At 30.2% G+C, this 14,226-nt stretch overlaps 1 protein-coding gene across 4 annotated transcripts; it reads right to left on the bottom strand.

Annotated features, from left to right (window-relative positions):
• Positions 1–9,967: 9,967 nt before the first annotated feature.
• On the bottom strand, positions 9,968–13,820 carry LOC123200746 (organic cation/carnitine transporter 7-like). 4 transcript variants are annotated; one of them, XM_044616110.1, is made up of 6 exons: positions 13,671–13,820; positions 13,069–13,346; positions 11,902–12,139; positions 10,812–11,322; positions 10,536–10,738; positions 9,968–10,455 (listed from the first exon to the last, which is right to left on the bottom strand). In XM_044616110.1, exons 2-6 carry the CDS (start codon positions 13,335–13,337, stop codon positions 10,198–10,200), a joined length of 1,479 nt encoding a protein of 492 aa, XP_044472045.1. In that variant the 5' UTR covers positions 13,338–13,346; positions 13,671–13,820; the 3' UTR covers positions 9,968–10,197. The 4 variants fall into 4 exon arrangements, with proteins under 4 accessions (XP_044472045.1, XP_044472046.1, XP_044472048.1 ...); XM_044616111.1 differs by lacking the exon at positions 13,671–13,820 and adding an exon at positions 13,528–13,668; XM_044616113.1 differs by lacking the exon at positions 13,671–13,820 and adding an exon at positions 12,507–12,761 and having other exon boundaries at positions 13,069–13,200.
• Positions 13,821–14,226: the final 406 nt, after the last annotated feature.

Raw genomic sequence — 14,226 nt, 5'->3', positions numbered from 1 at the left:
ATAACGAGGGATTAATTGAATGATAATTAATCATGAGAATCCTATGTGTATATTAAGTAGTCATTCTCAAAATTATTCATAGGTTTGGTATTATCATGACCAATGACAACGGTAATAAAGACATAATTGTTATAATATTGAACGATTTTATCGAAAGGTGATAACAAATCTCACGTGTCAAAATTGTTCATTCACAACTTGATGCAACACGTGCATGGGTGCACCCTATAAATGTCATTCTAGCATACAGTATCATTACACTAGCATTCTTGTCTATATGAACGCACAATCATATGTATTGTATGAACAAGCACACAATCATGTCTATATGAACGGATGTTTGGTCAAAACATTGACACAAATCTAGTCACTATCGACCTAATAAAGAGTCTATAGGTCACACACAAAAGGAGTTGATCAAATTCTTTAGATATAAGATTAACTAAGATGAATTTGATGTGTAATCTGGATAGAGGATATTGAGTCTCGGAAGGTCTTTGGGCTAAAAGTATTGTTGATTGCACCTAAAGACCAAAGTATAACAATCTTGAAGTTTTTTTACCATTGCATGACCATTTGTATTTTATGAACAAGTTTACATGGTACATGTCATTTTACGGTGCAATATCATTTACACTACCATTTTTGTCTATATGAATGCACGATCACATGTATTCTATGAATAAGCACACGACCATTTGAATTCTATCAACAAACGTACATAGTACATATCATTCTAGGGTGCAATATCATTACACTACCATTCTTGTCTATATGAATGCATAATCATATGTATTCTGTGAACAAGCGCATGATCATATCAATATGACTGTTTCATATATATGTTGATTCTATCTTTATATAATAGCTCTAAAATCTTGATCACTAGTTATTTCACATACGTATAAATGTATTATTAGAGAGATTAATGATAACATAAATATAACATTGTTGTCTACTGAATATTTGTTTACACTATTTCATAAACACCTTATACTAGTAGGATATAATTGTAATACTTAAAAGTCTTCGACCTCGTTCATATTTATTTGTTGGTTAGGTAAACTGGGATATAGTGATAAAACCCACAACTACTGTACCAAGTAAGTCAATGTTTCATAAACGTGACAGAAGCTCGAACCCATCAACAAAAATGAATGTGGTACATTTGTAGTTGAATCAGCTCCTTAAGTAGACACTGTCTATATCAAAATCACCAAAAACTACTTCCAAGTTAATAAGATTTATGAAGAAAACATTTAGAATCTTCAAAGTCCTTGAATATTACAGTCCAAAGTAGTGGATAAGGTGTACTTTGTCTCGTTTCCCTAAAAGCAAAAATGTTCTACATCAGTAATGAATCAAAAGTACCTGGATTCATTAACTCATGCTACTTGTGAAATCTTGACTTATCTGATGCAATGGTATGGGTTTGATCCTTATATCTCGGATTTACCTATTTAACAAATAAGGGCAAAATCCCCAGTTATCAAAAAAAAAGAAAAAAGCCAAAAGACACAATCTTGGTAGCCTTTTTTGGAATTTTTTTTATCTAATATGAAATTTTGGTTTGGGCCAAAGCCATCCAAAGACTTTGATTCTAGGAGAAACTTTAGTTTCCAAATCTTATCAAAAGTTTTCTAGTATATCCAGTTGAGTCTCTAATAGTCAAACACTCTAGGCATACCTTGGAAAAATAGCTATACCAACTCTTATTTTACAAACTCATCTATCATTTTTCATTTACTAATACAAGCACTGACTTCATCTATGGTGATTGCATATTTGAACTTTTCTCTTTTATTCAAGTTCTTTTGAAATTAAAATTCCAATTAACACAAGTTAATTTTATGAGCTCATTACAATCAATGTTAATAAATTTTAGTGAATCTTATGATATTGTAATGCAATCTTTTACTTGGATGTTGATGTTTGAGTGCGTTGGAATTCTAATTTAAATTATTACTCTTTTCAATTATTACTCTATACTTGAGTTGAGACCATGGCGTCTAGTTTCATCCTAAACAAAATGGTTTAATTACCAATACATATTGATCTAGTTAATTCTAGATGTCATCCCTGAGGTCTGAAACTTAAATGTTAAGTTTGGTTGTATTATGACAAATCACTACTAACATGATTGTTAGATCTCCTCACAAACACATTTCAACTATCTCATGATGTAAATAATACATGTATAGTCATATCCCACAAGGAAAGTGAAATGATAAGATAGATACATTGCTTGAAACATATGAAATCATGGTATCTTTACTTGCATAATCTAAAACATATGGTGAAACCATTGTGGTAGAATATTCTTGAAGTTCTTGATATTCTCCTTGCAGTCCAAAAACGAGGGGAAAAATGTTGTTTCATCGAATTGATCACCTCAAAGTCAACTCTCAAAGTAAAACCACATGTGATGACCAATGGACAACGACTATGTAATTCTCCAACTTGAAACCCAAAGTTTAGTGGAACCCAATTCAAGGCTAGATATCTAGATAAATGACTAGCAACTAGGCAACTGTAACTCTATAGTTCATTGAAAAGAAAATTCTTTTATGATTACAATTTCAGCAAAGGAAGAACCCATCCAAATTTTACGACACAATACTTGATCAATGATTATTTAATAAAATGTTAACTTTTCCCATAAAATAAAAAAAAAAATGTCGTTGCTATATACATAACTCCCTCCCATTTAGATTCAATTCAAGGATTAAGATCCTATATTAGGGGATTTTGAAATATAATCTTCTCTTTGAAAATTGTCTTAAGCAGAAGTGAAAAAGAGTTGCGGTGGGGGAAAGGAGAGAGGATCCTGTATTATTTTTGTTCTATACTTAGATAAATGATAACTTTGTAAATGTAGGTATTCAAATCATCAAACCAAACCGAGTAAAAAATCTTTTGTCTCATGTCCTCTCTTACTTATCTCGATCTATCATCTCACATGCCTATGACAGACTTATCTGAGTGTATTAGATTTTAATCGCTTTTGCCAATCGATCTTATGTAAAACTTTAAATTGTGTACATTAGTTGTGATGAAAAATTATATCAATGAGAGGGTTTGGTCAAGTATAACAAGAAAAATAATTTCAAGTTAGATCATACCAAGACATAAATGCAAATATAATTTGCTTTAAATACTACCTTGCAATATGCAATTCATGATGCCAAAGGAAAATCAAACTCACATGAATCAAGTGTTTTCTAATTTAAGTTCTTTTAGAAAAAAAAAAAAAAAAAGAAGTCCAAAAAGACTTATTCCCACCCAAGGTTTAGTGTAGCCCCAAACTCCCATCCACTAACTTTCGAAAACTCAAATACCAATTCATCTGTTAAATTTTGTTACTCCTATCAAGGGTTAAATTGTTTTTTAAATAGTTTATTCAAAGAAAAAAAAATTCTTTTTTGCACCTTAGTTTTGAAAATTGACAAATCCCTCATAGCCTCATATTTTTCAAGTATAAAAACTAACCCCCCTAGAGTCTAGAGTTTGTAGCATCCATATTTTTTCCATTTACAGCTACCCCCAACTTTCTAAAAAGTTTCAATTTCAGCCCCATTTCACCTTCAGTATCCAGATCGTCGTCGACGACCTTCTCCCTCTGCCTCCAACATCTCCTCTACCAAGCATAAGCCACCAATATCCATCTCCTGACCATTTCTCTCTTGTCTAACACAAAAAGAGAGAAAGGCAGTAGTCGTCGATTTGTTTTTAGGTGAGTAGGTTCTTGATTTGCACAGATGGGAGTCACCAAGGAGGCTAGTAATGAGAATAGAACTAACCAACAGATCGAAACCCTAAACCCTTCCTCCCTTGGTGACTCGTATCGGCACTAATCTGATAATCTTGCTCAATTTTAGTAGGATTTTGCACAAACGAGGGAGAAATAATAAGGAGATGAATGTCAGCGGCTCATGCTCAATAGAGGAGATACTAAAGACAGAGGAAGAAAGTCGCCAACAACGATTTAGAAACTGAAGGTGAAGTATGGGTGAAACTGAAATTTTTAAGAAGGCTGGAAGCAGTTGTAAATGAGAAAAATACGGAGGTTGCAAACCCTAGACTTCAAGGAGAGTCAACTTTTAAATATAAAAAATATGAGGTTAGAGAGAAATTATTAGTTTTCAAAACTTAGGTAGAAAAAATTATCTCTTTAAATAAAATATTAAATGATAAATTTACTGCTGACAATAATAATAAAAATTAATAGATAGGTGGTTATTTAAGTTTTCAAAAATTAGCGGATCAGAATAAGTCTTTTGGCCCAAAAAAGAAAAAAAGAAAAAAAAGAATTAGCTACATTCATCATGATGACTACAATATCAAGCACGCAATGTTATGTATCCCCATCTTTAGTACATAATTTGTATACACAGATGATATATTATCTTGTATTTAGGTTTTGTTTTATCTTTAATTCAAAATCACTTAATCATCACATAATGATATATTATCTATGTATATAAATTATGTATCAAAAGTGAGTACATATAGTTTTACGGATATCAAGCAAATATGAAGTTTTAAAGAAAAAAATACTAGATTTTGAGATTACTTCTTCAATGGGATTGCTTCACATGAATTTTATTAGCATAAATGAAAAACTTACCGAATTGGGGTAAAATAATTACCCTATCTTTTTATGAAATAGAATAAGAAATCAATTTCAAATTTATATTCGAACGTAACGGATTGGACTAAAACTATGCCTCCTTATCCTCCAAATACAACGGAATTTGGAGGGGTGAACTATAAATCCGTGAGTCCAAAAAGATTACTACTATGTAATAACTGCATATATTATGTTAAAATACTTTCTCAAAGCTAAAAAGAAAAAGGTTATATGTTTAGAAATTTATAATTTAATCTTTACCATTCAAGTTTAGAAACTTGAATTGTCAAAATCATTATCTATTCAAATTTAAAGCCAACAAAATCGTTACCGACCCAAACCCACTAAAAGGAAAAAGGTTAAAATGAGAGGCGAAAAGGTATTGATGAAAATTTTGACATGCAAGAGTCTATTTTAAAATTTTATAATTGAGAATAATATAATAATTTTGGAAAGGGAAATAGTAAGTGATTATATCATAATTTAATTTTTATGATTTTGTGTCTAAACTTTTTCGTTAATAAAGTTGGATTTAGGATGAAAAAGTATGATACATGTATTCAATTGGTGAAAAAGTATTTTAGGACTAATAAATTTTTTTTTTAAGGAAATGCAAATTACTCTAAAATAAAATAAATAATACTACAACGACTATAATAATTAGTGCAATAAATTAAAATGATCTTATAATATTTACAATATTTACAATAAAATTTTTGAGTATTTATATCATTTATAATATTTATAATAAAATGATGTATATTTATAATAAATATTGATTTTAAAAATTAATAATAATATAACATCATATAATTTAGTAATTTTAAATTAAAAATAAAATAATATTCACTCATATAATAACTCATCATTATTGTTTTACAAATTAAAATTCATTACAAATGTATGTATTATTTACTCAAATTCTTAACTATGTTACACAAGACATACCCTATTATTCTAGTTATTAATAAAAATTGATTTAAAAACTAAACAAGGATATATTTGACATAAAACATTAGTATAATTAATACAGTGTTATATTATACAATATTATATTACATAAGTAGTGTTTGGTTTAGGTAATATTTTATTATTAAATATAAAGATTATCATAAAAATAGATTAACTTAAAGATTATTAAGTATAAATTATTACTATATTCGGTAAAAATATATAGATATAAATAATTATTATATTTGATTAGATATTGTGAAACAATATTAAGATATTATTTTACTTAAATATCATTAGATATAATTTTTTAAAATATATTTTATATTACTTGTTATATTAATTAAAATGGGGCTATTTTAGTTTTAAAAAATTAATAAATAAGAATAAAATTATAATAAATATAAGATTACTTTGATAATCTTTTAATACTTAAAGTAGAAATAATAATCAGATTATTATCTATATTATTTATCACATTATTATTAATAAATTAAATAAAATAATTCAAATAATAAAAAAAAAATTAACAAGATTATACTTTCTCAAACACAAACCAAACACCCACAATGGTAAATATGTCTTTTACTTTTAAGATAACAAGGCTCCGATTATATTTTCATTTTTATAGTCATCATGTGGAATTAATTCCATCCATATCATCTCTACCCCTATCACAATCAACAGCATTAGCGTGTTGTCACATCTGAATTTAATTTTCTGGTCATAGATATTTGCCCAAAAGTTTGTTTCCACCGGAAGTTAAGTGTACTATCAATTCACACCCTTTATCTTTTAAAAACATAAAATCTCACTCATGTCAAATTCCATTAAAATTTTTAGGTAAAGTTAAAAGCAAAATCATTGTTTAATATAAAAAGTTAAAAAGTTAAAGTTTTATTATATTTTTTCTTCTCAGTTTGAAAATCTAACAATTTTCGTCTATCCAAAATTTGAACTATGATCATTTTTCTCATAGAGTTTTTTTTTTTTCTCTTCAACAACTCAGTCCTTCCCAACCATTGGCTGACATTCCTTCATTCTTCTCCCTCAACCAATCATCACTTCCTCCCCACCTTTTTTGTTTTTATTGGAGACAAACACGATTTGTTTTCTTTTGAGACAAGACAACTATCTTCATTCAAAACAAAATTGATTTCTTTTTCTTCGGAAAGAGAGGTTTGATCGCTAGAGGGACATAAGCCGAGACGAAGAGCAAATGTGGCTAAAGATGGCAAATTTCACTGTCTTTGGTGATGGTTTTAAAACCCTATAGGGAAATTATAACTTTTCAAATTTTTAGTAAAGAGAAAATGGTTAGATTTTCAAATTAAAGGGAAAAAATATGATAAAAAATTAATTTTTTAAGTTTTTTATTAAATAATAATTTTACTTTTAACTTTAACCGATAATTTTAACAAAATTTTGCTTATATATGAGACTTTGGGTTTTTTTAAATTAGAAAATGTGAGTTTGGCATTACACCTAACCTTAAGCAGGAACAAGTCTTTTGGCTTAGATATTTTGGCCATCCATAATAATTCACAATTATTTTGATAATAAGTCTTTTGGCCTAGATATTTTTGTTTGAATCATATATATATATGTTTTTGTTTGGTGTGAGTTAAAGAAATAGTTTGCAATTTCTTAGGAGGTATTCTTATTCCGAAAGTTTAGCATCCATTACACCCAAATGCTCTCTTAAATTATAAATCCAATTACCTATAGATACTAATAGACTTTTTATTTTATAAATTTGTTATTCTAAACTCTATCCTAGCAATCTATACAAATCCAGTGAGTAAATTACATTTTCCATCCAATATTTAGTTTAAAAACACTTTTCAACCTTCTCATGAATGTATATTTTTCTATCTAAAATCAAACTTCATTAAATAAAAAAGTAACACAATAAAAGTAAAATAAAAATTTCACTATCCAAAAATTAAACCAAAAAAAAGTGAAAAAGAATAAACTTTTTTATGAAACTCACCTCAATGTTATAAACATGATAGATGAACCCTTTTATAGATTTGAGAATCTACAATTCAATTCTAGCAAAAGTTAGGAAACCATAGCCCTAGTCATTAATTAGAATCTCACATTTTTAATCAACTCAGTTGTCTTTACCATCTATAACAACATCACCATCCGCTTCTCTATCATACAGGAAGTTGGTGAAGAAGTCAAACATCATCAAATTTCATTTACCCCACCATGGTGTCAGGTTGCCAAGAAATTTATAGGTTTTCAATATAAATTTCATCAATCCCATCTTAGTGCTAAGTCATTGATGAAATCTAAAGGTTTTCAACCACTCTGACTTCTTGAACTATTCTAAACCACTACATTTGATGATATGTTTTTTATTGTTCACCATAAACTTTATCATCGAATTCATAAAGGTCATCAAATTTTTCGACTATCCTAACATTTGTTATTTTAGACATGTTTGCAACAAATTAAACAAAAATCTCCACAAATCTTGATTCATTAAATTCATTTACAATGATCACTTTTCCTTTCTTTTTAAAAGAGTTAGCACATTTTGCTTGTATGTGATCATAACTCTTACATTCACGAAATTGAATTCCCTTGTTTTTTTTTTTTTCAATATCTTTTAACAAATTTTAAATTATTGCCAAGTCCTGAAACTTGATTAGAATTTTATTTGCCAAAATTTTGTTTCCCTTTACTTGTAACATTGGGTTTTCTCGTATTTTTTAAGAAACTTGGCATAATTCTTAGTCAACATGACAATTATTTTATTATCCAAATTTTTAAAGTCAACGTTTTTAGTCTAACAATATTCAACCAAGTGTTTGAGTGAAGAGTAATACATGACTTCTTTTTATACCATTTTAAAGTGAGCTCATAGTGTTAAAAAAGTTGATCAATTCATCAAGATCCATTTAATCAACATTTTGGCATTTTGATCAACTGTAACTCCCTTAAATAAATCTCATATTAGTAAAACACAGAAGAGATGTTGGGTTTGTGGGTCTTACATTGTCAAGATGAGTTTTAGATTGCAAAACCCAAAAGCAAAACTATGATAGACTATATCTCTAAAGTGGACAATATTTTGACAGTGGGATAAATTATTAGATCATGGATGTTACAAATGGTATTAGAGTCATTTCGCATGTCTTCTTAAGTGATGGTGGAATAAACCTTTGTGAGGACGTTGAGTCCCATAAAAGGGGTTGTATATGGCATCCTTAGACAAATCCCACGTCTGCAAAAACATAAGAGAGATGTCAGATTTGTAGGCCTTAAGTTGTCAAGATGTGTTTTGGGTTGCAAAGTCCAAAAGGAATACTATAATGAACTATATATTTAAAGTGAATAATATTTTGATAGTAAATTAAACTATTGGATTAGAGATGTTACATCAACATTAGTCTTTTGTTCTACAAGTTCTAATTCTTATTATTTCTTCTTCAATTTGCTGGTGTTTCCATTCATTAATAGTTGAAATCCAATCTTTTTCATTAATCGACTTTATGAAAGCTCTTATCTTGTCTTCTAATAAAGATAGCTAATTATATCCTATATGGATGGTTTGTGGCTAAACCACCTTCACATAATGTATGCATTATGAGGTTAAAAAAAGTTGTAGAATAAGAAATCAAACAAGTAAGCTAGAAGCAACCATGAGTGGATCTATTAAATATAATAAATTCAAAACCTGTTTTAATACCAATTGTAAGTTCTCATGATATAGATTGGTTGTGTACACATGTTGTGAGCACAATTAATATATAAATAATTGAACTACGATTTCAAGAAGACATACATCGAAATATAGGAAGAGTAATAAGGGAAAAAGAGCAAAACATTTTTGCTTGGTTACGCTATAACCATAGCCTACATCAATTGGACTAACTCATCTAAGCTAGTTTTGTTAAATTAGGATAAGATAACTTTGTATAAAACAAAATAGTAAATTAATTTCAATTTTATATTTAAATATAATAAATAAAACAATGAATACGTCTCCTTGTCCTAAAAATACAATAGAATATATAGAGATAGAAAAGAACTATAAATCCTTTTAAGGGCATAAAAAGATTACCACTATGTAACAACTATATATATTATGTTGAAACAATTTCTCAAAAATTAGATAGGATATGGATATTGACTCTGAGTAGCGGGTCAAACCATGTTAAAAACTTTTTCTCCTCTTAATTCATTCACACAATCATTCATTTCCACTTAACATCATTCACTTATATCACATAATGAACACAAAATTACGTGGCCAATTGCATTCACCAATATTGTAGTCTCTCTTGCACAAGGCTTGATATTGCTTATTTCTAATTGGTGCAAGCAAAACTGCTTCAATAGAAAGCTACACTTGAGAATAAAGAGAAAATATTGGTGAATCATACTCACGCTTCATAACGGTGCAATATCATATCAACAAAATCGTATACACAAATAATATGTACAATTTTTAACATAAACAATAACATGTTACTATATGATTGAGTATTGTTTTATTTTTAATTTAAAACTACTTAATCATATTGTAATATATTATTGTTTCTGCATATTGTTTGCGTACATAATGGTACTCGTATCATATTCACATACATACGATCTTATCACTGACCAACAGTCACTTGTCTTGAATTTGGTACAACATCTACAATGTCACTCAATTCCTTTCCTCTTGTTTCAAATGGGATCAATAGAACACATATTACTGATATCGCTATTACACCCTCTACCACTATGATGGCAGCTTTGGTATGGCAGCCCTCCACCAGCGCAACTGCAACAAAAGGGCAAACCATACCTCCGATTCTTCCCATGGCGTTTGCAGATCCAGTGCCGGTTGACCTCATTGAAGTTGGATATAACTATCGGTAAAATGAGAATTAGCGGCGAATAAGTTCATTGGAAGTCAATTAAGTTCTGTAAGTAGTTCTAAGAAGCTTACCTCTGAGGCATATATTAAAGAGATTGTGAAGGTTCCCATAGCACACATGCGAGCTACGAATAATAAGCTTGTTCTTAAAATATTGGACTGATTGATAATCAGTGGCAAAATAATAATGAATGCTAGGGTGAATATAATTGAAATAGAAGGCTTGCGACCAGCTTTATCAACTAGAATTGCCGATAAAAGAAGTCCAGGAACCTCTGCAAGAGAATCTCATATCAAATGAAAACTGCAAACGCAAAATCATAATATGGAACTCATTAGAAAAAGTACCTGCCAAGCTAGTGACGAATGACTCTATGTAGAGGCTAGAGCTCTGGAGATTTTTTGCAAGTAGCATAGTCGAGCTACAAGTTTTCTCCGCACTGCTAAGCTCGGAGACAAACAATACAATTGCATAATAAGCAAATGAATTTCCAAAGAGTAAAATTGACAGAAGAACAGTTGTTCTAATTAATCTTGGTGAGAATAGCATGAGAAATGTTGAGAAGCCAGATTTCGGCTGTGTGGTTTTGTTGACATCCAATGTAAGAAGATGAACATGTCCAGGAGTACCAAATTCTTCATCCCATGCAGTTTTATTGGAAACAAGCATGCCATTTGGGAGTTTTTGTCCGTTCAGTTGTGCCATATGTTCTAGAACATGAAGTGCATCAGCTGTTCTACCTTTCATGCATAGATACCTTGGAGATTCCGGTGAAAGACCAAGAAGAAAAAGCACAACAAAAGATGGAACAGAGGACAGTGCAAGTAACCACCTCCAGTTCAATCTTGGCATGACAGTCTGCAGTTGAGGTGACAGAATATTGAAATGGATATAATCTTAAAACTATTTCTTGTCCCCAGGAAGAATGAACAATATAAGAGAACTCTGGGCCCCCACATGATCAAAATTTAAACATAGTATCATCTAGTGATGGATTTCAAGATTTAATCGTCAATCGTCCTTAGGAAGTACCAGGCCAACAAAGCCAGCAGATAAGACTCTGATGTTCTGCAACAACTCTTAGTTCAATTTTCAAACTCAATTAGCCAATCCACATTGTCAAAGCATTGCAATGAACTTACTGAATTTTCCAGTGTTCGAATACTTAGCTTCAAGTTTAGTTATTCAACTGAAAAAGGGAAGATGCATGGGAAAAAAGAAATAAAGAATCTCCCTAAATGGATACAATAAACAAAGAATCACTTTCGAACAACTGGTGATGTTAATGGTCCTAACTAGTTTAGGTAGTACAACGTCTAGGTGGTCATAAATTTTGTTATTCATGAGTTCAAATGGTCCATAAGCTGAAATGGTCCACAAGTTCAAATGGTGCTGCTATTAAACTACAGAAGTACAGTACCATGACATAATACATACCCATGCAAGTGCGGCCTCAGAAATTGATCCAACGGTCCAGAAAGCTGAAAAGACAACCATCCATTTGCCTCTATTAGAAGCAGGAACGAACTCTAGAAACCAGGATAAGAAAACGTGCCCACTGCCTAGGCCAACACCAACCAAACAACGAAGAATCACCAACGATGTATAATTTGGAGAGAAAGAACTTAGCAGCCCAGCACCAGCAGTTACCATTGCTATTCCCAGAAAACCCTTCCTGGAAAGGAAACATAAAAGAATAATAATGAGAAACCAATTTGATTAATCTGACCAAATCATGAAGCAGAAAGGTAAATGTGGGAATCGAAAATAGTCAAATGACTCTGCATTTTGAATAATTGTCAACTCATTAATCAGCCAAAGTTGGAAACTGAATGAATATATGATTAAATGCTATATGGGACACTGAACTCGAGAGGGTCAGCATGACATATTTAATATACACATGCTTACATTCACTAAGCATTGAAGAAATCAGCAGAAACACTAATTTAAACTTTTCAAAGAAATACATCAATTGAGAAGAATCATGCATAATCAGAAGAGGTTAATTGGACAGGAATAATATATATAGAAGACAGAACCGAAATTTTAGAGGTAATTGTTCATCTTGATCTTCCATGAGCTTCATATTGTTGATCAACCTTACATGTCCAGCGTCGTTAATCCTTCCCTGGGCAAACAAATGAAAACTAAATCCTTTGACCACAAAATTTAAATAGTACTAACATTACTGAACCTTGTTCATCTTGAGCTGCTCAAAGCATAAAAGGAATCCACTGAATCAAGCTGATTGGAAAGGTACCACTTGATAAAGATCAGCTTTTATATATCCTCACCTGAAAGCTTGTCATAACTTAAATTCGAATTCTAATCATAATTAATGCTTTTTCTGCTATTTCCAGAACAAAATCCTGATAACCCAACAACAGAAACAAAAATTTTACCAATCCCAAAAACTTAGATTGAACCAATTTTTATCTCAAACAGTCAAAACTTCAAATAGACTTAGGAAACATTAAAAGTTCCCCAATTAAAGCAAAGAAATGTATGTGGCTAAGAATAAATACTTTCATTTGCATCAGATAATGTTAAAATATGTGACAGATATCAAGAAAACAGAATAAATAAAACAAAAGGGCATACTTCCTTCCAAAGTTGTCTGATATAATACCCCAAGAGTAAGCTCCAACCACCAATCCAGCAAAAACAGCAGTAGATATAAGGCTCTCTTGAGTTGATGAAAGCCCCCACTCAGACTTCACCGCTGGTCCAACAAAAGAGAGGATCATAATCTCCATAGCTTCTGAAACCCAACCCAGTCCAGCATAACCAAGCACAAGATATTGAAATTTCCCAAACCCTACATGACCAAGTGCCTCATCCACTGTGTACACGTCACTCTGCTCATCCATCTAGACAGCCTATTCAAAAACAAGCAAACTGAGATACTCAAAACATAATTAGAAGCCAAATCATACAGATGACCAGTATAGCATCATAATCACTTTTTAACAACCAAAAACTCAAAGAACCAGAAATTTAGCAAATGGATATGAATTTTGCATGCTTAAAATAGCTTTAAGAATTTGAAGCAGAGAGTACCAGGTACAAGTGGCAGATAACATGCAAGTAGTAGTAAGTGCTACACTGTTTGTGATTAAAACAATAGCTCTTTCTTATGAAAAAAATAAGCAACAGTTGGAAAATATGTTATAAAGTCAGACTTGAGGTATAGAACAAGATACCTTCACTGCAATGGTTCAAATTAATATCAAGACCCAGTAAGGAAAAAGCAATGGATATGAATGGTGTAATAAAACTGAGTCTAGGAGATAATGAAAGGAAGGCCACAAATTATTAATATGCACCACTACTAAAGTACTTTTGTCGACAAGTGTAATTGCGGAGGGAACAAGCCATCAAATCATAACTCTTTGTCGTCGACGAACGCCATATGCTCTTCAAATCAGTGGGTCATATTTCAAAACTTATAAATTCTTACATCGTTATAATCTTAAAATAAAAAGTGTTTTTTTTTTTTTTTCAATAATTTAACTTTACATCCAAAAAAACCTAAATCAATATATATATATATATATATATATATATATATATATATATATATATATATATATGAATAATAAAATTATGTGTCATTATTTTATTATACAATGAATATATATTTTATATATATTATCAAATAATTTAATAATTTTAAATTAAAGATAAAATAACAAATTATATAATAACAAATTATTCATACCTATTTTAAATATATAAATAAATATATATTTGATATAT

This window comes from Mangifera indica, chromosome 17, assembly GCF_011075055.1.
Source record: "Mangifera indica cultivar Alphonso chromosome 17, CATAS_Mindica_2.1, whole genome shotgun sequence".
Classification (NCBI taxonomy): Eukaryota; Viridiplantae; Streptophyta; class Magnoliopsida; order Sapindales; family Anacardiaceae; genus Mangifera; species Mangifera indica.
This window is presented reverse-complemented; position numbering and strand designations above follow the sequence as displayed.